Source organism: Camponotus floridanus, unplaced genomic scaffold, assembly GCF_003227725.1.
Source record: "Camponotus floridanus strain SB8 unplaced genomic scaffold, Cflo_v7.5 scaffold10, whole genome shotgun sequence".
NCBI classification, from domain to species: Eukaryota; Metazoa; Arthropoda; class Insecta; order Hymenoptera; family Formicidae; genus Camponotus; species Camponotus floridanus.
The window spans coordinates 2,576,542-2,602,645 of record NW_020229215.1 but is presented as its reverse complement, the minus strand read 5'-3'; the positions used below and the strand labels follow the sequence as shown (position 1 = coordinate 2,602,645).

Below are 26,104 nucleotides of genomic sequence, written 5' to 3'. Positions count from 1 at the left end.
CAAGAAAAAACTTTCATGAAAATCTAAATATTTCTGTTGAGAAGCATATCACATATTTTATTATCATTCAATTAATTAAAAAATGAACGAAAAGGTGCGCGGAATTTTGTATAATTTTGTAGATTTCGTTCTCCAGAAAAATACGAATATACGGAAGAAACTATAATAATCCAAAGACTCGCATGCTGGTACATAAACACAGCATCGGACCGTGACGCTAAATTTGGCGCACATTTGCGAGCTTGAGACGCAAAACAAGTTTTCTTGATCAGTCTGGTCGCCGCTGGCGATACCAGATATGCTACGATTGAATCAATCGTCCCGTTTCCCTTGCGCGAAAGAGAAGACGAGACAGAAAGATCGGATCCTGTTTAACCTAAACCTTGAAAAGCTGCAAGCTTAATCCAATAAATGGTAAGCTGTCAATGGCCAACGATACCTTGCGGCAGCTTTCTTTACAAATCTTAGATTTCAATCGCAATTAAGAGTAGCTAGATAAGCCTAATAACGATAATTTAATATTCTAACGACTATTACTGTAACTTAATTCTAGAGTAAAGTGTTATCGTTAAATTATTATTTCTTTTTCATGTTATAAGATTATTATTTATTATTTTCTTCTATTTATTATATTAATAATAATTATTATTCTACTTATTACATTAATAATTATAATTATTACTTGCATAGAATTTATCATTTGCTGTAATAGTGACTGTATTTTGATGTTGATTCCATTGAAACAGTCGCAAATACGATATAATAATAAAAACATTTATTATTACTCAAGTAGTTTTCTCTGAATCTAACTTTCAAAAGGATTATGGTCTACATTTTTTTATTAATGTCCGAGCGTATTAAGGCTCCGACTTCTCGAGAATACGAAAGTAGACGAAGCACCCATTGCAGAGGTCAAGGATCGCAGGCGAAATTGATCACGAGTGCGACTTCCTCTCTTCTTTCGTTTAGTTGATAAATAAACGCCTTTCAGTTTACACGACCGAGAAAAACAACATAAAAAGACCGCGCGAATAAAAGGGAAGTGCGAAAAAAGCAGGAAGGATCGGAGGAAGATCCCGTTTGTATCATCTGTCTTTCGGCTTGGAAGAATGTCTAATGTCACTCCCTCGCTTGATCCAATAAAAAAACGTGAAACTCGACATGCATCGTATATAGTAAACATTCTATTAATTTTTATAAAATTATAAAATAATATTAATCCAACTTCAAAATAAATAAATAAAATTATAAATATATTTACTAAATAAATCGAAATATCATATAACTGATATTAGGATTACGTTAACAAACGCGTAAGAAATTTTATTTGTTATTGTGTGCAATTATAGAGTGCTACACCAAATCATAAAGGTTTAATTATTAAAATAGAAATTCCCATAATTAAAATTCAAAAGTTAGATTGCGGTACGATTTCAATTAGATTGCGGTGTCGAGTAAACGGATTGGCCGACGACATTTACAACTCGGTTACGACAGTCCCTCTTAAACGGGAAAACGATATGCAGATGAATCTATGGCAGCCTTCAAGTTCAAATCACTCGTTAGCCGATAAGTGGTCGATCCTTCATGTGGAAACGATATTGGGCCCCGATTACATCGGGGCTATAAGTTTCTCGTAAAGACCGCGTTAAAGTGTACATCGGTGCCGACCGGTAGCAACACTCGCAGGCACTATCTGAGAAATAGTAGGAAGCCGAGGAGTGACTTCCGCGCCAACTAGTTTTAACGATGAGCCACCCTCTCCTCCCTCGCTCCCCTCGCGGCACGATAAGATTCTTCTTATTTGTTTGCGTTGCATCGACATGCACCGATGCACTCACGATGCACTGAAGGACGATGCGGAATCAACGCACGCACGCACGCCCGATTAAAATGAGTAAACACGTCGCGAGCGAGCGACAAAAGCAGAATTTTACGGCAACACCTGATAATGAATTCCGCGATATATATAAAAGTACAAAAATATCTAATGCACTTTCTGTGAATTTTGCAAAAAATATCGAGCTAATTGCGCCAAGAATTATTTGATTTATTAAATTTATTTAATTTTTTTTAATCAAATTAATTCAATTCTATTTGATTTTATTAAATAAATTTGATTTATTTGATTGATTAAATTAATTTAATTTATTATTAATTATACATTGATTTAATCTAAGATAAAATTTAATCATTTGATTTAATCAATAATTAAAATTATTTTTAGGAAATAAAACAATAGCAGAGATATGGAAAAAATTATACTATCAAGAAAAACAGTCAATTATTTCATAATCAACATCATTTGCATATTTCATTAATCATTTTAATAAAGATATTGATATATTTTTTTTATATATAATAAATTATCAAATATTAATATTTCTAAAATTAATTATTAGAATATATTGGCAATATTTATACACACATTTTCTGGCACCAAACAGATTTTCCAATTATGTCTGCTATAAGTAATACACATTTAAACCAGTTGAGAACGTGATGGTGACACCTGTAGTCAAACGCGCCTCACGTGAATTCGCAAACAAGAACCGGTTCGTGCTCGCGGGTGTTATTGGAGTCGTTTAGGGAGTTAGGTAAAATCTCTAAAACAAATGTATAAACATCTGGACCAGGAAGAGAACATGGGGGAAAAACAAGCAACGCGAAGCTTGAACGGAACGAGTTATTTGCCTCGTGATTTCGCGATCGTCGACGTCGCGTCTAATTTGTCGCGTCAGACTTCGCCATTCGACGATTACCCAAACGATCGATAAATAAAGCCGATCGATTTTACGATCCTGCTAAGTGAACGCTGTGTTATGGCATACTAAGCGATCCGTCGCCGAAGGATTGCGAGATACCAAGAGACAGTTTCTCGTGTCGCGTGTACGTTAAACGAGGCACGCGTGATTTAAATCGAATCAAACTACTCGTTTCATTGAGGAAGACGACGAGAAATCGATCAAAACGGAATCATACACGCTCGGTCTGGCGAGAGAAATCCTCCGCTCTTATGATGATCTGCTCGATAATGAGAATTATTATGGGCGAAGCTCGCGGCGCCGATCCCTTTCACTGCTCGAATCGTCCATTTCGAGCCTAAGATGCCGAGGAACCGACTCGGAGGTTCTTCGGAATCAGAATCGATTATCGCAAAGAGAAAGTGGGCGTCAATTTTTCATTCGACCTTCTTAAATCAGCGCCGATCTTCGTCTTCTTCATTCAAAAGTCCGCTCGCTACAAACGCGATTATGTCGAAATCCTTCACGATCCGTAGAAACATGATTTTAATAGAGGAATATTGCGAAACAGCGCGCCTAATCGTACGGAATAAGAGGTAGAATAGGTAGGGTGGGACTTTTGAATACGCCAAGTGATATATATGCACGCGATGATTAATCGTACCGACAGGCAACGAGAGATTTCAAGTGCGATTAACTTCTTAACGCTTACACGATGTAATCTACCAGAAAATTTAATTATAAAATGAAATTGTCAGATTGAAATATTTCACAAAAAGAAACATCGAAAAAATTTAAACAAATTTTTGTGGCCTTTATCTCTTGAATGAAATTACTATAGCGAAATTTGGGTTTCCTGACTAATATCTCTGTTGAATTATCACCTAGATATATTCAATACGATAATGTATATTTTATTTAATTTAAAGACCCCAATTTGAACCTCAAATTTTAACACACTATAAAAATATTTTAAATTTACTTTCCTTTTTGAAATTTTTTTTTATAATTTAATAATCGCAAAATTCTAATTTCTTAAAGTTTCATCATTTCTGGCTATATTTTTATATACTTTTATCTGGCTATATATTTTTTGTACATTTTTATCTCTTTTAAACGAGAGATAAAAATATATAAATCATGGGCTTACCTTAACCTTGGCGAGATACAGCTCTAATTCTCTATAGGGATCCATTTCCGTTGTCCTCTCGGACGTCACCTTGTCATCATTCTCTACGAGCTTCAATCTATTCGGGATTCTGCCAACGGTCGAGCCATTTTGCAGACGGCCACCACCTTCTTGCATGGTCTCCATGCTTCTTCGGTCACCTCGATGATCTTACATGCATTTTCTCGTGTACCTGCAACAATCATAAACAATATAAATTAATAATAATAAACATTAAAATAGCAACAGATTTATCAGATATTTATTAATAGTTAATTAAAGGATTAAATAATTGTAAAAACAAAATATGTAAAATAAAACATGTACTTTTTTCGTGCACCACATCGTAAACAATAATATTAAATAAATTAATAATAATAATTAATAATAACTTTACATAAATTAATAACAATAATAAACACAATAAAATAGGAACAGACTTATTTACCCGACATGTGTAATTAATATTGAATTAAATAATTTAAAATAAAAATAATTAAAAAAATAAAGTATGTAAAATAAAACTTTAATTAAAAACAAAAATCAAGACCAATTTGGACGCAATTTATCTATTTATTTATGTCGATATATAATATTATATATTTATTTATGTGGATATATATTATATATTTTATGCGGATAATATATTTATATATTTATTTACGTGGAGATTAATTCGATAATTCTGTAATAAATTCGCAGCCTAAAAATCACAAGATAGGCACCTTCTAGTCTATTACGAGCCGTTAATAGCGGACGAATAAGAGCAAAGCGATAGAAGTAATTGTAACGCGTACGGAGAACGGTGCTTAATCGAGAGCGAAAAGGGTGAAAAGGGGCAAAAGGGGACCTAGGAGCGTATTCTGCGGCAAAGGCATTATAATTAGCTCCCGGCGTGACTCACTGTGGCCGCCGCCGCATCGCGTCGCGTGGTCCATACAATCTCGGGGCTTGTCAAACACTTGAAAAGGGTAAAATGACCACCTGCGCTGTTATGATTGCATTTGGCTAAGTTTAGCGGCCGCGCCAGCGTTAGTCACTGGAGCTAATTATATTTCGCGCGGATTAACCGCGCCTAAAATGGGCTAATCCGGAATCAGTGCTCCCCGCATTTTGTACGGAATACCCCGAGATATCGCATCGCATTGCATCATTCGTATCGATTAACAGACAAGAAACATTTTCCGCAGCGAGTAAATATTGAGACGTGTAGAGCAAACGATTCAATCACAATGCTTGGGTTACTATTGTGTACTTTGTCGGTCGTTAACTCGTGAACACGTATAAGAAATTAAATTTCCGATAAATCATGACAGAGAAGCAATCTGATCACGAGAATCGATATTTTAAATAATAAATCATAATTCATGGACAAAATTATATCCAATTCTGCAAAATTATAATTTTGCAGAATTATGTGGAAATAACTTCAAATCGAATATTATAATTTTATCAAGTTGCCATAAATGTTCGCAAATTAATATGTGAGAGACCGGTGCTGGAAATGTTCTCGATTATAAAGTAGGTGTTTTCAATGCATAGAGACATAAAGAGCGTGAAATTGCATAAAATGCAGTCTGATAAAATAATTTCTCTCAGCTTTCGGCGGCGAAAATATGGCGGCGATGGATTGATATTTCTGCATAGAAGTTGTAACATTATGCCATCGAGAGACAAGTGCAATAGTGAAACTAAAATACGAGCGTGATTTTACGCTCCGGCGATCTCGCAATAATTAACATTACATTTTGCATTCACCTTCGATTATCGTATATGACTTTATCGTAGCGCATATCTATTCATTCGCGAAAAAAGATGTTGGATAAATAGAAGATAACGCGATGTTATCTATGTAACATCAAGTTTCATAACTTGAACTTTATAATTATTGCAAAATCGACTCTCGTGTAATCTGTTGCGTTGAATTTTTACGGTCGTAAAAAAATTACAACGATCCATTATATCACGGCTAAGAGTTTCTGCGACTTATTAATTTCCAGATAACATATTATCGTACAAAATATAATTTATCTTATCTCCTTCATAAATTTTTATAGCAATTGCAAAACTATTTGCAGTTGCACGTGCGATAAAAAACGTTCAGGGTTAACTGTTCTCTCTAAGAATTCCTTGGAAGTAAATAAGCCTAGAGGAAAAATAATAACACTTTTAGGCGCTGTTGGGCAACGCTCAACAAATTATGCAACGCGTTTTAATGAATCAATCGGCGTAATTAAATCTGTCGCTCGCATTTTACTCGAGACATTTGTAACTAACAATAAGTCGTGTATCACGATGCAGATACGCACACGCGATCGCGAGATTACGAATCGATCACATCGGGCACCCGTTTGAAGAATATACACAATACGACAGCCGTTACAATCACTCACCAACAATGAAGTCATACATGCGAACACAAGTCGCCTACCCGCATACGTAACATTAGAAAATCACCGGATGTCTAATCGCGGCCAACTGCCGGCAGCCAATACGTCAGGTGATTTCACAGGTGAACGATGATGCTTGTTGCATGTTAAGCACGGTTCACCGGATAATGGCCGCGCGCAACTTCCGCGTGAAATTAATTTTTTTACGAGATTATCTCCCAAGAAAACCAGTTAACCAATACTCCATACAATTCCATTCTTCTAATGATAAAAATCGAATCAAATGATAACTTAAATATTGCGAATATTGGAATCTTGGAAAAACAAAAATTGTGTTACAAATATTTCTATTTTTTATTTTGTTTTATTTCGTAATTAAAGCCCAAATTTAAAGGTATCTTAATATTGCTAGTGATTAGAACTCTTTAAAAAATCCATGAATATGCTTGGAAATCTAAAGTTTATTTAAAGACTAATGTCGAGGGAATAAAATAGAATCTCGCTAAAACAAATTAAAAATTTTTAACATAGCTGGCTGAAATAATAATACAAAAAAATTCCTCTTTCTCGCGATTTCTCGTTTATCGCATTTATTGCTCGGAAATTGCAGTTGCGAAATTCCAACCCCCAGTCTGTCTCAACTCTATATGAAAGGAGAGAATTTGTGGCTCGCGATAGGTAGGTGAGGACTGTCAGAATACCTCGTAAATAACTACGATACCGATGGTTCCCGATCCCGATATCTCACCCTAATCGAATGCCATTCTGCGAAAGGCAGACACGGCCTGTTGGTTAAACTGAATTAAACGGACCGCGAAAGAAGAAAAAAGAGAGAGAAGGAAAAACGCTGTTCTTATCAGCTGGAAATTATTGCAGGTAATTTACCCCGGGATCCATTTGCTTCTGGGCGCGTTCATACCTGGGTGGCTTGCAAGAATACAGATGAAACAGATCGGAAATCGACTCTACAAGACGTGTATTAGAGTACAAATGCCTTGCTACATAAATGTTAATAGATTGAAATTTTATCTATATAATATTATAATATTTTTATTGATTTTTTGCAAATTATATTTCTTATTAAATTCTATAAATGTTAGATATAAATATTACTTCGTATATATATTGTAAATAAGATTTTTTTTCTCTTTTCTTTTTCTTCTTATTCTTCTTAAAAATTTAATCTCTGTTAATGAAAATAAATATTAAATTAGTATCAAGATAAAATAAAATTTATTTGCTACACAAATAAAAAAATAAAAAGAACACTGAAATTACAATTACAAAATCATGAAACCTTTTTTATAAAAAAATTCAAGTCTCACGCACGTTTATAAGATTTTGTTTATTGAAAATTACTTTGAATCATGAAAAAAATCAATTATTTCTAATGTTAGAATGTTAACTTTACGCGACTGTTTAATTCATATACATGCATATAATACTGGCGTATATCATTTAGTAAAAACTCTAGTTTCATTGTCAATATTTCCATAATTTTTAATAATTTAAACAAATATATAATAATAAAAATAATAATAATAAAAACAAAAATAATAATATTAATAGTAAATAAAAACCCTCAAAAATTAATCATATAGATATATTAGAAGTGTGACGATATATACCTTTAATCGAGTGATAAAATCATGAAAAAATAAATTAACACAGCTAATGAATATATTTCTTTAGGAAATAAAAGAATATGATTCGGATTATTTAAAAAAATGGCATTTTTAATAGTTAGAATTATTTGTTTAAACTTCAAGAAATGTAGAATTCTTGAAAATAAAACCAAAACACTTAATAGTTTATGCATTTTCACGAAGTGAAACGTCAGTTTCACATAGCTTGTACGTCGATGTATTGACTTGCCATTTAGATAGCAACAAAATATCCGAAAATTTCCACACGCGTGGGTGGCTATAACTTAATTCACGAGATTTTTATTTTTTCAAAGTTTCTTCCCGAGGTGCGATACGTCGGCGATAATTGTTTTTAGTGTCTCTTCACCAGCGGAAAGGCGAACATGATGGCTTTGCGCTAATCAAAATCGTAAATTCGACCGATAAGAGTGCCAAGTGTTCCACGTACGATATTTTTGTTACGCGAAATGGAACTTTAAAGAGCTGTTTTCGTCTCCTTTTACGATGTTATTATCGCACTATCGCGTGCTCATTACGCTTCGCGAGATCTGTGCTTCCATCGCAGAGCCTGATCTCGTGGACGAAAATAATGAGCGGTTAGGAATTATACGCAATAACGAGGATAATTATCCCCGTGCAAGGATAATGCATAGCTATTATAATCTTTTGAAAGACTTTCTCGTTAAATTGTTAATCCAAAGAAAAAAAATGCAGACAATAAAAATGTAAAAAATATATAAAAATTTATAAAAAATATAAAAAATATATAAAATATATAAAAAATATATAAAAAATATAAATAAAATATAAAAAATATATAAAAATATGTAAAAAATATATAAAATATTAAAATGCGATACAATTAAAATTTATCATATAATTATCGATTCATTCTTTTCGTTCTTTTTGCACTAATTAATAAAATAGGATAACATGTATGCGATAAAGCTCGCACGTGATTCCTTCATTGAGAGATGCAGTGTGGTTTATATATGTGATTTATTTAATTTTAATCGATGCCATGAAGAGTAGGACCCCACTAGGAAAAGACGAGTTACGTAAGGTTAATTGCGGTCGTTCGAAGTACCATGCGTCCGACATGGATTGCGTCAGTGCATGTGCATCGACAACGGCCGTAATCATGGGACCTTGTTCCGGAGGGAGAGAAGGAGAGGGTTTTTTCTGATATTTTATATAATGCGCGGTCAATGGAAACTACTCATAAACATTACTTGGCGTGTCAAATCCGAGAAACGCCGACTGTCGAATGTGCTTTTTATTGGCATGTCCATCTGTCAAACGCCCTACAATCCGTAATTAATCGCGCTGTCGTGACCGTTATCTCTTGTAATTTATGTTAAATTATTCGCCATCCATACTTGACACGCGTGATCCCGATGCATTCTAATAAACTGCTGCAACGACTAATTCTATTAACTACTTTGACATGGTATGATTGGCACTCGGACGCTCTCCAAGAATAATGTCCGAATAATTTCTGCACGTTTCACAAAGAAAATTGCGACTGGCGATTCGTTAAAAATATAGGTTTCGACCAAGTATGCAAGTCATCAGTCTTCGCAGCTGTTCGACTATGTGAATTACGTGTTTTCCTCGTCTAAATTCATGAACGTGTTTTCCTCGTCTAAACTCATTGACATCGTTTCCTGAAAAGCAGCGGCAGGCAAAAAAAATAAATAAACAAATGAAAAATCAAATGCACTAAAAATCAAATGATATAGATAAATCAATAAATATATAATATAAATAAATCATATATATAAATAAATCCAATAAATCAAATAGAAGAGTCTCTTTTAAGATTTTATTTCAACTAGCCTTTTATAATTTTATTTTGACAAAAAATTTAGCTTTTTGCTTGTGTAATTTTCACAGAAGAAAGTAACTTTGTAAATTGTATAAAAAATATCGTACGTGTTTAAAATTTATTGCAACACATAAAACTTTAGTCTTCTTTGGAAAAATTCTAAAAAATGCTGAATTGAAAAATTCTTAAAAATTCTAAAGAATGATATCATATCGCTATTGAATTAATAATAAACGAAATAATGTCAAACCTCATGAATGCAGATCTATTTACAAACGTCACAATTTCGACGTTTAAATACAATAACCAGTGAAACACAGATAAGGCCACACCCTCGTTCAAATTCAAAGATTCAACGGTTCGACATAGACGCGCATTGTTCTCATCTAACGTGTACATTCGTGAATTGTAAGCTAACACCTAATGTCATGCTAATTCCTTGCCATGCGTGAGTCATCGCGTGACATAGAATCGGACTTTAATTTATTCCAATTTGAGCAAAAGAAAATGTTAACATTGATGATACTTGGAAACATTTAGAGTGTCGATGAAAAAACTCTCTCGTACCTATTTTTTATATCTATATTTAATCCAAAAAAAATTCATTAGTTTTTGCTTTTTTAGGGATACATACGAATTTTATTTGAAAAATAAAAATATCTCGATGAAATATATATAAACTAGAGATGTAAAAAAATAATAAAATAGAGGAAAAATACAATATTATTAATTGCACAGAATAAAATTGATACAAAAAATTAATATAATAAAATTTATTTTAAATTAAAAAAACAAAGAAACGAAAATAAATGTTAGTGGAGTTTGATGATGAAAATATTGAAATAATAAACTCTCTACACACTAAGCACAGGGGAAGGCCATTTCTTTCTCACGTAATAAAATTTTTGCTGCAAATACCTATCCCGCCTCGAGAAAGTAACGGCATATCTCGAAGAAGCGGAGGCGTCAAACTCGGTAGTGTCAGCAACACCTTTATGGCTTTAACGCTTGTTAAACGTTTGTGTACACTTAGTTGAGTAATACATGGTATAACTAAGCAGGTGTGTGCACGCATTCCTTCCACCGCGGGCAATCTGACCAATCCTAGAGCCGACAGATTTTACTTTCACGATCAGATAATATCATCATATGCGATATAATATAAGTATTGTTTACTACATAACGTCAATTTTTTTATTAATCTGCTGATGATAAAAATGCATATCAAATTTGCAACAAATATATATTTAATCGTAGCTGAAAGAAATTATTATATTCCAATAACGTTCTAATATTCTGATTTGTTCTTCATGTTACTTCAACTAACAATAAAAGTCAGACGTCGCAATCGTATTTTTATCTGTATAATGGATTATCCGCATCAATGCATTTCCAGCAACACGAGAAACCACGTTTGATCACGTGTATCCCGATGTTTATTCGGACTTCAAAGTTGGTTGGGACACAATCGAGATTCGTATGATTAAACGGCGACATAAGGACGGTTGAGATGTTGAGAAAGAGAAAGGCCCCTGGATGGAAATGGAGGTATCATGTATACCTAATTACTATCGCTATCGCGGTATCATTCGATCGTTTATAAACGCGACGACGACAAGCGGGAGGAACTGCATTTAATTCCAATTAGCCGTTTTCCGACTCGAAACCAGTTCCCCGAGGATTTTGTAGGAGAGAACTTTGTTGCCTCTTCTCGTCTCGCGATTACTTCCTCAGAGTGTGAGAAATTTCATTCATAATGACGGGTTTAATCCAACCGAAACAGGAAACGAAACTACGCGACGTGATTTCATAATCAAATAATACATCGAAAATAATGACGTTTATAGAATCGATACTTTTTTATAAATAAAAATTTCAGGTTATCATCGCGTAGAAGAATTTTAATTCGTAAAAAAATATCGGTCCCATAAACGTCATTATTAATTAAAATTATAATTTTATCGCGCAAAATTCTTTTACGCGATAAAATCGAAATTTTAATTAATTACGCGATTAAACTAAAATGTTTCAAGCGAAAAAAATTATAGCAACATTACAAAATACTCGTGAGAACATAAAAACGCGCCCAATCATCGCTGCATGAAGTCACTCGGCTATTAGCTATGCCTCTCGCTTTGTCATCACTATCTGCTCTGGCACGGTTTTATCGGCACGTTTCCTAATATAAATAATTTATGGCGTCGATACGGAATGGAACTGCTGATACGTGCTGACCTCGGGCCTCGGAAAACGGCCGAGTATTGCCGGCGAGCAATAGATAAGCGGTCAAAAATCATTTCCACGTTGACGGCGTTTTACTAATAATAGAGCCGGAATTGCGTGATTCACGTGATGCAATCAAACTCGAAAGCGCGATCGCTAATGTCGAAAGAGCGGAATATCTCGTGGTGTCTGACACCCCGGCGTATTAGAACGTCGAGTCTCCCGAGCAGAAATAACGGAATGACACGAGTTCGCTGCCGGCGAAAATTCAATTCGCCGCGCCGATAATTCCGCGGGAAGGCACCTGCCAGGTGGCGTTAATCGGGGCGAAAAGCGAGGTGGGACCCCCGGTGCATTATCCTACCCGATTCCCCCCCCTCCCCCTCCCCCCGCGAGGCCGCTCGCGCTTCAGGGTGTTCCACGCACTATGCGGCGTGCACACTCGATTTGCTTCTGTCAGGTGCACACCGTAATCATCGCGTCAAGTCGAGTAGCACGATAATGACGGCCCGTAATTACAAAGCATTACAGCTCGCGACCGCGCTGCCCTGTTAACTGTCGGGATTAACGTTGCCGGCGTGCACCTTGGTATGCCGGATCTCGAGGACGAAACGAGGAAACGAGGCTTTGTCACGCGGAAATCGCACCCGCGATTTCAGCTCGGCCGCCCGTAACTTCCGCGAACGCCAGGAGAAAATTATCGTGCAAGCACCGCTCTCCGACTTTAGCGTTAGAGTCGAATGAATAATTCAAAATGTCAGGTAACACGGAAGATTTTAAGGTAGCGAAATTTTAGGTAATTAAGATAATTATCTCGGATACTCTTATTCTTCTTATGATAATTTTATCTGGAATAATTATTCTTTTCTTGTATTTAATTGAGCTTCTTAGCTTGTAAAATATTATATTTTATTATATTTTATTATAATTATCTTTTTATCTTATCCGCAAGAATTATTTTTCTTACAATTAATTAATAAACTTGTAAAATAACCAATATAAACAATGTTTATTTTTTCTTTTCTTACAATTCGCCCGTTTTTATTATTTAATTATCGTGCAAGCCCAAACTCCAAACTTTAGCCCAAGCTCCAAACTTTAGCATTAGAGTCGAATGAATAATTCAAAATGTCAGGTAACACGGAAGATTTTAAGGTAGCGAAATTTTAGGTAATTAAGATAGTTATCTCGGATACTGTTATTCTTCTTATGATAATTTTATCTGGAATAATTATTCTTTTTTTGTATTTAAGTGAGCTTCTTAACTTGTAAAATATATTATATTTTATTATATTTTGTTTTATTATAATTATCTTTTTATCTTAATTAATCTTATCCACAAGAATTATTTTTCTTACAATTAATTAATAAACTTGTAAAATAATTAATATAAACAATGTTTATTTTTTTCTTTTCTTATAATTCGCTTGTTTTTATTATTTAATTTTCATATATAATATTCATATTTAATAAAATATTATTATATTTGGAAATTAAAATTATTGAATAATTATCAATTAATCTTTGAATTAAAAAATTATTTATTTAAGAAGAGTATTGTTCTGTCAATCTCCTATATATCTCCTGTTCTTTATTTTATATATATATATATATATATATATATATATATTTTTTTTTTTTTTAAATAAATTATATCCTAAAATTATTTAAAAGAATTTGTTGCAGAATAAAAACGCAATAAATGCAAGTACATAGACATGATATACCTAAGTAAACAGATAGGCAGACTCGAAAGTAGTTCGTAGACCTCGCTAAGAGATAAGTAACCTTGCAAGGCCTCCTTACAACCTTTCTCCGTCTCTCTCCCTTCGAGGAACTCACTATGAGGTGTTCAATGGATGAAAACGTAAGCTGAAAGGAGCTGGTCGCCCAGGATGTTGACTATCCACGATGTTTAGCGATCGCTAACTGACTCTAAACATTCATCGCGGAATAGCTAGTTCCGGCATCGCACTCCAAAAAGAGGAGGATTCTCAATGGACTCTTGTTGAAATTCTTTAATTTTCAGCAAATAGTTGACACGTAACGATCTATTTGCTAAATATATTAATTTTATAGCAGTATATTACGAGAATAAATTACTAGAGTAAAAAATTTTTTTATCGAAAAGTGTATAAATAAATTACATAGCTAATAATATCTGATAATATTCTCACTTTGAGGAATTTCCATGATTTATTCGTATTTGCAGATTATTTCATTCATTTTTTTTCTTCACAAGATTCTAGCAATTTAAGAATGCAAACAAATCATATTCACTGCTAATTTAGCAGCCATTAAAATCGCAGTGTTCAAAAGAATATTTACCTGTGTTAACAACGGATTAAAAAAATTCATTTTTATTATAATGAAAAATTGAAGAAACTGGTTTTTAATCAAGAAATTCCTTTAAGAATTCGAATAATGAATAAAGCAAAAATCATAGCGGAAGTTGTCTCTTTCTAATTTATTGTCGAATCACTCCGCAGCATCTATTGCGATAAATCGAGTCCTTTGAGGGAGCGGGCCGTAAAAGGTATGTGCGCAATAAAATATTTATTGAATCGTTAGATATAATTAACTGGGAAATTTATTAACGCTCGCCTTAAAGGTTCTTCCCGATTGACTCCGAAGTTAGATGAAGAGAATTCAGATCATTAAGAATCCCTTCTTAAATACATTCTTCGTCACGCTCAAGGATCAAACGTACTATCCGTGAGTGTGTGGCCCCTTTGTTACCATCGCGACTTCATAATGTTCTTATGATTCGCACATACGTATGACTCAGCCTCTCGCGGCATCCGGATATGATAAACGGGAACGATACATTCATCTGCCTTGAGCGTTTTTCCCGAACGATGAATTGCATTATAAAATCAGCAAAAATACGTAATTATTCCCTCTTCTCGCGCGGCTTAATTAAAAAATATATTTTATAAGACAATAAAATCGAATAATTAATTCTTTGTATCAAAATTAATTAAATTTATCTGTAATAACAATAAAAATTAATTCATAGTAATAATTAAGAAATTATTCAATAAATATGACTACGTCTGTATTTATATTTTCTAATAAAATTTTTTGAATATTTTATAATTAATTTTTTTATTAATTATTTAATAATTTTATAATTTTATTAATTATTTTTTAATTTATATTAATAAAAAATTGTTTTCTTTACTTGCGGTCTAATTAATCCGCGCCTCAGCTTATATTTGTCACTTGATAAATTTATCTAGTTGAACTGAAAGAGAAATTGAAATCTTAATAGTCTGCATACATCTCCTTTCTAACAACTTACGGACTTATTTTCCTTTAGCAACTCGGCAGAGTGGTAAGTAAGGAATAAAGGTTAAAGATTATTAAATCTGATATGCATTTTCTTCCTGAATTACGGCAATCCATTTTCATACGTTCTCCAAACCACTTAGCGAGGCTCAACTTTGTTTGGTAGGCGTGTGCTGTACGAGTAACACAGAGAAACGATGAGATAGAAAGCATGGAAACGGCCATAGCGCGACGTCTTGATTTATCGCGTTTGCAAAATGCACAGGGAATCGTGCGGGGATATCGACATAACGTGATCGTGAAGATTGCGTGACGGGAGTTATTATCACACGATTTACAGTTTATCGCGTGTTTCGTACGATTCACCTCGTGACTCGGATGCGCGAAAACTTAATAACAAGCTCAAAAAAATGGCGGCTATCGAGTTGAACAGATGTTGCTGTACCTAACTCCCGAGTAAATAACGCGTCGGCACTTTAATGTTTTGTTGTTGCAACAGGTACATTTATCGTCATTTTCACGTAATTTATTTTATTTCATCTTATTTCGCTCGCCATTTAAATTTTAAATCCACTCGATTTATTCCACGTGTTGCCTCCTCCGAGTTCCCGCGAGTGTGCAAAAAGAGCTCGGATAACGTAAATTTCTGTGCAACTTGTAAGATCAGAAAATATATATATTTAGGTCATAGCTTGAGCTATTGCACCAGTACAAACAAACAGCGCGTCGTTGCAACGTCCACGAGAGAATAAGGATACCATGTATCTCGAATCGGACGTGATGTTTGTTTAAGCGATGTCAAGAAGGGACACACGGGCGTGAATCTCGAATTCCAATGCACAGAATTAGAATCGTTAATTATTAAAAACATTCACAAGCTGACGATTTAAAGTAAATATAAAAACTATAGAACAGAGTTTTTTTTTTAGATAACAATAATAATTTCAGTTGAACCAAAAGCTCTCGAAATATACACGGGACATGTGAAAAATGTTATGATTAACATTTTATTTTATACTGTGTATCAAGTCTCCTTTGTGATGATTAGCATATTAAAAAAAAAAGTTACATAAATTTTTGGAACAGTTTTCAAAAGAGACTTGGCTCGAAAATATACTATACTAAAAATATACTATATCATTAAGATTATTTTTTATAAACATTTATTAAATGATAAAAATATTTTCAATATTGTATTTATCCATGTAAATAAATGTTCTCCATCAAAATATATTTGATTATCTTGATATGTCAAAGTTATTTGAAGATTCACTTTTCTTAGAATATTAAACTGACTTTGAGACATGTTGATTGTTAAAATGATTATGTTAAAAATAATATTCCATTTCTAGAAGACATAAAAAATGTTAAGTTATAAAGTTGACATAAATGTACCACATGAAAACGTTCTAAAAATAATAACATATAGATTGTACGTTAATTTTACGTCGAAGTTAATAATCAATTTTTTTAATGTGCAAGATATTAAGGTATCTTTAAAAATTGTTTACAATTTCCAAAAAAGAAACTTGACTCGAACATACACTATGTCATTAAGATTACTTGTATCCATATACCATATCACTAAGATTGTCTTTATCCACATGTCAATAAAAATGTTAGATATCCTATCAAAAGATATGTCACTTCCTGCGCACTCTATAAACAAAAAAAATGACAGCTGATTAACTCGAGCGACTTCCCCTGAGACACCCTGTAGACTCTTTCCTTTTTCCTTCGTAGGATCGCGACGAAAGGCTAACAACTTTCCCCAAAGTCGCGGACTGCCGCGCTTTTCCCGTCATGCGGTTAATACGATCGCTCGGTGGTCGTGCTTCTTCAGCAATGATTGCATCGTGGCATTCGAGCGGCGGCAAATAACTCGCGCGGTGGTCGTGTTTCTACCGCGATGGCTCGTTGCATTTTGAACGGCAAGAATCTTGTACTTCTACTTCACTGACGGCCGTCGGTTATCCGCGGAGATCGTCCGACTCGCTGCTTCCACGGGCTCCGGATCGCGTCAGGGAAAAGGTTGCTTTACATTGTGAGGGGCCCTTATCTACCGTCTCGATCCCTGCGCGAAAGGATCGCGAAAGTGCAGCGCCGATATACTTGTATATACGGGTCATAGAACTTAGAATTATGATATCTTGTCGCGACGCGCGGCGGCCAACGTCGCTCGAATCCCGCGATATAAACGCCATAAATGTGAATTACATTAAAATCGTGATGCACGCGAAATTAAATCGAATGTAATTCCCGGTCGGTTCACCGTGTTCCGCCATTTTTGCGCTCAGCTGATTAAATTTATTCAGATAAAATACGGTACCTCTCTGCGATATATCCGTCTTACAACATGCGAGTTTTTAACCAATTAACTTCGTATTGGTTCGTTTATTAACGTCATATTGCATTCTCCTTTTTTAAGAGTGTTTTGTACCTACACGGAGAAAAATATCATTCTACTGCCAAGAAAAGCGATTACTCAGTTTATTTTTCTTTTTTTAAGTAATAGTTTTCTTCAACAAAGAATATATTCTTGATGATAATCTTAAAATATACTCATCACAAGTGTTAGAAAGTCTCATTATCATGTACTCGAAAGAAGAATTTATTTTCTCTTCAAGAATATTGTAAAGTTGTATCAAAGAAAAATCAAATGTAGTTTACGTCAATTCTTGTAGTAAGCAAACCAAATTTTTGTTTTAATTTAATATTCTTGACTAAAATACTGCATTTACTAAAATTCAGAATATATTCAATTAAATTTAATGCTTGTATAATATTATTTGATAAACTTATGATATATTTGCGGATATACAAACTTATGATATACTTAAAATAAATAATATTTACTTGAATACAGTATATATTTTCTCTATGTATTTTCAAAATATTGAGAATTTAATGAAAATTGTACAGAATATCTTTACATATGTTTAGAATCTTTAGTATAATTTTCGATCGATAAAAATCGATTCACTAAAGCGTTCACAAGTTATAAGGCTTTTAATTTGAACTGAATTAACATGTGTTCTTATAGGAAACGTATAACCACGTCGATTCAAATGACAAAAACACATGGAAATAATATTCAGAATTTGTTTAAAATTTGCAAAAGTTTAGATACAGAGGAAATATTTAGTTAAATAATATTATACAAGTACTAACTGGTTAAAAAGATATTAAATATAATTCAATGAAGTTAGCCATGTATCTGTCACAAGACGAAATTCTCTGCCAAAAGTTAATCATTTCGATTAACAAAATTCGGAATATTTCAGTAAAAACGCAATAAATATTAAAAAATACATCTCTGCGCTGTGGCTAAAATCAAATTGTAATATTCCACACAATTTCTCATACTCAAAATAACATCCTTAAATTCAGAGGATTTTAAATGTCAAATTAAATATGTTTATTTAAATTCAAAATCGAAGAGTTTCTTTGTTATGTATTTGCATCTCTTTCGACAAACATGCACATTACACGTTTATAGGTAAAATTCGTATAAATTAAACAAGATCGATGAATATATTTTAATTCTCCTCATTTTTATTTGTATAAATCAGTAATAAAAAGCAGGTTATTGAAAAAAATTGTACATTTAAAAAAGATGTTATAAAAAAATGGCAAATTTCAAGCAGGCATAATAGACGTCAAATACTTATTTCATAATGAGAATAATAATAAAGAAGACCAGGGAAAAAAATATAACGAAGCGTGATCCGTATGATCCATTTTGCTCTGAAACAGTCGCGAGTACACGAGCTATAAGGTACTTTATCCTCTCGCTATCCCCAAGTCGTAGAACTGGTTTTACACGCGGTCGATTCCGATATATAAAGGACGAGCAAGGGAGAGAGGGGGCCGCGGATAGCGAAAAAGAAAGATGTATCAATGATCCTTACAGAAGATCCCTCGCTCCTTGTTGTCCGCGCGATTCATCGCTCACTGACTCGTCGCCCGATTAAAACGAGACGGACTGTTTTTGTGACATCGTGACTCAGTGCCATAGATAAATGGTAAAACTTCTTTTTGTTACGCTTGAACGCCCAGTTAATTCCTTCTACAAAGCGCGTTCTTGAATTCTTTCTTTTTTTTATATCTTTTTATGCCATTTTTATTTCTTCGCTCTTTACATTCTAATTATTTAGATTCTAATTTATTAGATTTATCTAATTATTTAGCTCTATTTATTTAGCAAAATGTGACACTAGACTAAACATCAATGATATGTGCACGTCAATAATTTATTATTAAAAGTAATTTCTCTTCTTTTTCTCTTTAATAATTATCGCTTCTTATGTTTAAAATTTAGAGTTAAATGTTTATATTTATATAAAAGAAATTTATAGCAATTATAAAAATTCATGATTAAATATATTTTAATGCTACAATCATTCCAATCAATCTTGCATCCATATTCAAATAACATATGATAAATTTTATGAGCGTTTCTTACGTCGCAATTTTATGGTCGTTAATTCCATGTATTCTAAACATCGTTTTTGATAGCCCGCGAGATCAACTTTCTACGAATTGATCAACAGCGAATGTTTCTTGAATAAATTACAGTAAAGATGCTTACCATTTATATTTTCTTTTGTCTACAAACCTATCGCGATGAGAGAAAGAAATTTATATATAATTTATATTCTATTTATATAACATTCTTTCCGCGTGACATAAAAAAAAGTTAAAAACAAATTACGTGTTGCAAATGCTCATAGATCATATGTAAATTACTAAAAGTATTCGTGATATGTAATAAATATTAGTCATAAAGTGATGTAATACTCAAGATACGGGTCGCGAATGCTACAAGATATATGTTTGTGTAATAATAAATCTTAATGGAGAAAAATGCCAAAATATCGCGTAAAACGTTATGAGAATAATATGTTATTTTAAGCTACATGCAAATAAGATAATATGGTCATAATCATTAGTATTTTTAGAAACACTACAAAAGGTCATCGATAAACTTGTAATAGAATATTTAACCAAAGATGAAATTTGCGGCTTTAATAAAATGTCAAATAAAAAATTATATACTGAAATAATAAATATGTACGAATAATAAATATATACTAAAAAGATACCAATCAAAACGAAGGCAATTAATAGAGCATAGACTTCAAATTATTTAATCAGAAATCGTAAGCTATGACATATAATAACAATGAGTGAATATTAGAATCGATTCTATAGAATCGATTCTATAGAATCGATTCTATGAACGTTACGAGGAACCGTTGCAAATTTGATTATATATTTTTTTCGAAAAAGTTGATAAATATGTATAATTAATCACGAACAAATATCCTTGCTAACAGGCTGGCAATAAAGGACATGCTTAATGTAATCCATTAAATCTTTGCAAACAATTTCAGAGAACTTAATCCATATCCGAAGTGAGAAATCTTCCGAGGCGATATCAACTATCAATCGGCTATCAATGACTTCTTGATGTAACTCTTTAATCGCCTTGATAAAATAAATCTACTGTTTATATCGGGATATTTTTAACTTATTTATTTATAATTTATGAAATAATAATTATATCAGTATTAATATATATTCAATTTTTAATTCAAAATTTTCTTGTTTGTAATAAAAAAAGTTTTACGATACGTATCAATTGTTAAATTTTATTTATTAATGTATTAATAAATCGATATATTGAAATCAGTTGCAATAAATATACTGTAACTATGTTCAATATTTTTCGAGTTTTACACATTATTTGGAATTCGAAATGCATCGATGGATGAGATCGAGTCAACATCGTATCCGAGGATCGTCTCTCGATCTCGTGCTCGCGCCTAAGAATTTACGCGACGTCGAAGTCTGTTTTATCGCGCAAGTTTTATCATCAGCTCTATCGGCGAAAGACCACCCGCGTTTTCCGCTGTTTCCATCACAGACAGAGAGAAATATTTCCGTAACCGGCACGCACTTTGCGTTTCGATTTTTAACTCTTCCGCCCTAACTCGATTTCACGCACGAGTGACGCTCTTATCGGCAGTGACAATAGCCCCTCTTTAATTGGCTGTAATTGCTTTCGATTTCCTCGATCGTCGATTGTGCGCCGAGCAACACGTAACGAGGCTGGTGCGCCTCGTCCACGTGTGTGCGTCACGTGCGTGAGCTGGTCGGGTAGATCGACGGGCCCATTTGCATATTTAAATCACGATTCGATCGGTAGATGCTCCTCCCTCTTTATATCTCTCTGTTGATTTTCTTTACTTCACTCGCAGCCACTGCGATTGACTCAGTAGCTCCTCGACGCTTCCTGATTGTTATCAATGCTAACGCAATGTAATTCTAGGTTGTGGCCGTTTTTTCAAGAGAAAAAAAAGAAGAGAGACACCGAGATTTGTACAAAGAAATCTTTTTATAATAAAATAAAATACAAAAATCGCACATGTAAAGATAAAAAAAAATTTTTTCGAAATTAATATATAACTTGCAAAGGAAGATATTATTTTAAAACCCTTTACTCCTTGCGAACATTGACGTAAATTCTTTTTTCGAAGCCCTACCTAAAGGATTATAAGATTATTCCTCGTGTTATTTCGATTATTCCGTCGACAGTAATTCCGTTTTTAGGGCCGTCCTTCGTTGGGAGGGACAACCCATACAGCGCGGGATATTTTGTGTATTAAAAATTTCGAAAAATTATAATATTGAAAATGATAATTAATTATATCATTTATTTAAAAAATCTTTTATAAATTTTTAATTATATCATTTATTACAAAAGATCATTTACAAATTTTTATTTTCGAAAATCGTTGTTTTGGTTGTTGATATAAAAATGCATGCGCATGATTTAAAAAGATTATTAAAATAATATAACTAAAATATATAATAAATAAAATATATATAAATAAAATAATATAATAATAAAATATAAAATATTGATTTCAACGAAGCTGCACGGCATAATCATAATTCCTCGAGAAATATGACCCAATGACACAATAAGTACCGGTCATTAAAGCGGCGAACGGCAAAGGAAATTAAATTCCCACGCGCGATCGCGCCATTAACGTTTTCTATTCGCGCGAAAATTTCGCCTGCGTAAATCTGCAGCCGCGCTTTATCATCTTCCGCTATCTTGAAGCGAGGCGGGATGGAAATGCGGGAAAAATTCCCACGTTAGAAACCGTTTACTTCGGCGCGTTTCAAGCGCGAAGTTAAGTCCTAGAGAGAGCTCCCCTTCGTTTTCCTCGCAATTTTACTCGAAGATACAAACGCATTTACCGCTGCGCTCCTTGCGGCGCTCCGAGTCCGACGAATAAAGCCCGGATCGCGCATAAATATTTCACACATCACCCACCGAGATATACAGGCATTTAAAGAAGCGCGAGGAGAAGAGCGCTCCCGGCGTCAGTTCGCGTCCCGGGTTGGCTCGCGGAAAGTTTCACGCGGTTTTACGTTGCGTCATAAATGCGGGATGTAAATCATGCGAGAGGGAGGGAAGAAAGGGGAGGGGGCCGAGGAGGCACGAGCGACTCTACGGACGGCGCGTAAAAGTTGAAGGATCAAGAAGGAAGCGAGGAGAAGTCAGAGAATTACTGACGACGCAATTAATCCTGCACATATAGCAGAGAGTCTGATGTAGAGATTTTTCTTTTCCATCTCTATGTGTAATGTATGATAAATAAAATTAAAAATTTTCAATATATGGAAATTGCACGCGCTAGACTTTATGATTCGTTTACAGTGTCTTAAAATATTAAATATAATATAGTCTTGAATATTAAAATGCATTAAAGAGCAACGACTATGATTCGAGACTATTAGTGATTCTAGTGATCAATTTATAGCATTATGTTATATTATTTTAATAATCTCTTTAAATCATGCGCATTTTTATATCAACAACCAATCCAACAACATTCCAAAACAATGATTTTGGAAAAGAAAAATTTGTAAATGATCTTTTGTAATAAATGATATAATTAAAAATTTAGAAATGATTTTTTAAATAAATGATATAATTAATTATCACTTTCAATACTGCAATTTTTCGAATTTTTTAACACGCATAAAATATTTCTATAATAAAATAAAATGAATTCATATCATATCCATATTTTTCAACCTTCAAGAATATGCTGATTCATAAAAGGCAATAGTTAAAGTAAACGGAGAACGCACTTCCGTTAAAATATCAATCGTAAAGTATAGGAGCTTTTCGGAAGAGCAGGCACACGTGCTGACCACGTGTTTGCTTGGGAACTTGCGGTAAAGGAGTCATAGCCCTTGTCGCTCGTCTTGGCGAACAAAGGAAAGCGCGTCGTCATTCTTCCGTAATAAATTTCGTAAAACAATTGCCACGTATACATGTGTGTGTGTGTGTGTGTGTGCGCGTGCGCGTGCTCGCGTAATTAATAATTAGCGATCATTCTTAATAAATGCTCAACGATCCCCCTACATTTTTTTATATTGCCGTTTGAAAATCGAAGAAATTCTGCTGCGCCTGTTTATATAAACTTACGAGCGCGTTCGGTTTCAAAAATAATAGACGAAATCTTATCGCAACCGATAGGCTTTCACATATATGTGAAGAATAGATATCCGTAGAACTATCTCTTTCTCTTTCTCTCTTCTAGTTCTCAGGAGAAGTAATGATGTTTATTCAATTGATTGATAAACGTCATTGACAAGTCAGTGTGATATCTCATGTACTTCGAATGATACAATAAGATTTTATTTTATTATTTATAATACCAGGGTCTGTATATGGCCCTTGAATTCGTCATCTTTTTATCTCTGAAGGAAAATATACTATATTTAATTAAAAGTGCTATATTTACGATTGTACTTTGCATTATCAAAACCGTATTTTATATAATCTCGTGCGCGCGAATAAAATTGTCAAATTTAAAGTTTAATTTGAAAAATATTAATATATATATACGAGTATATATATATATATATATATATATATATATATATATATATACTTTAAAATTGCTATTATAGAACATCATATTTAGATATAGTTATATATATTTATTTATATGTATTTACATTTATATGCATCTTTCCATAAAACATATTTAATAATGATTGTCATTATTAAGTAATTAAAATATTCTAATTAATATGCAGTAAATATAATAATTATCACAATATTTATTATGATATTTATTGCAATAATTATTACAATTATAATAATTAAGAAATTAATACTCGTTAAAAAATGAATGCTGTTTATATGCGACAATTACTTATGTGTATGTGTAACCTCATAAAATAAGAATATTTTGTGTGTATTGCTTATAAAAAATTTTGAATATAATTTAATTATAATTTTAAGCTCTTAATTTTAATGACAAACATCAATTTATGGCAAATGTTTCATCACGTAAAATAGAAATCTTAGTTACATCGTGTGGAAAAGAGAGCTCTCTCTGCTGTGATCCGACTAGCAGAAATAACTCGCCCTCCCGCTTAGAATTAAGGAAACGGAACGTTGCTATTATCAATATAACCTGAAGCTTTTAGTTTCGCAATCGCATTACTATTTACCATCCATGCCATGACTGTTTATTTCGTGTAAATTGCCACGTTGCGATTTCTGCGAAGAATGCAATCATAGCAATTGTATACATAAGCGCGAGCAATCAGTATTATTATTATACATTTTCTTATTGCGAGTATTATATGTATATTATTATAATTTATTTTTTTTTGCACGTAGATTAAAAAACAATTTATTATATTTTTTTTAATTTTTTCACCAAAGTTGTACCTATTTCCTGGAAAATTTGAATTTTGTAGAATAATTTTTATAGAATAATTTTTACAGTAAATGTTGTTCAATAAATTTTTCAATATAAATGACACAAGCTGACGTATCTGCACGCGACGCCTTGTCATTCTTTCTCACTGCACGATAAATTAAAATTGTTATTCAAATATTAGTGTCATTATTTCGAGTGCCATACATCCTCATGCTATATACTAATCACGTGCAAAATAAGACTCGGCGATCGCCCGCGGTTGTTATCGTCTATCCACACCAGCGATGATATTATGAAATAGGCATAAATAAATACTCTTTCTTTTAATGCACGTTCAAACATTCATAATTTTCAGTGTTGCAATATTGATTCAAAGACGTGTTGAATGAGGAGCTCAGATTCATAAAACATCAGTTGTTATTTCATTAACATGAGTCATTTATTTCTTCCGTGATATCATAATCAATATCCCAAACGAATTTATAATTTATGAATAATTAATAATTTGTAACAACGAGTGAAGTTGCTATAAGATTTAATTCGAACTTAACATTAAATGCTAGAGGGATATTCTCAATAAAATTAAATAATTATAAATTGCATATATTATAAATATTCTGGAAAATATATTCCAATGCAATATTACAGTGAAACATCATTATCGAAATATTTGCCTTCTAAATTAGCGAATGAAAAAGCCGAATTTATATAACAAGGAATGAAATCTCAAGCGAATTTATATAACAAGGAAATTGATATAAGACTTAATTGAGTCTTATATCAATAAGACTTAAAATTTTTTTATATTAAATAAACAAGATTATAATTAAGAATATTAAAACATCTTCTCAAGACATTTTCTCATTAATGACAAAATTAAAAAATTATAAATTGAGCGTATTATAAATATTATAAATATTCCGAATTATAAATATTCCGAAGAATATTTCACTATAATACTGCTGTGGAACATCATCGGCAAAATATTTGCCTCTTGAATCGAAAATGGCGAATGGAAAAAAAACGCACGAGAAAAAAAAATTGTTTTCA

General features: G+C 32.9%; 1 protein-coding gene across 2 annotated transcripts in view; it reads right to left on the bottom strand.

Moving 5' to 3' along the window:
* LOC105248612 overlaps window positions 1-26,104 on the bottom strand; it is a 277,209-nt gene that overhangs the window by 248,541 nt on the left and 2,564 nt on the right. For both annotated transcript variants that reach the window (XM_025409500.1, XM_025409506.1), the window contains exon 2: window positions 3,895-4,105. In XM_025409500.1, coding sequence (XP_025265285.1) covers window positions 3,895-4,059 — 165 coding nt within the window. In that variant the 5' untranslated portion in view covers window positions 4,060-4,105. The remainder of the gene's footprint in view (window positions 1-3,894; window positions 4,106-26,104) is intronic.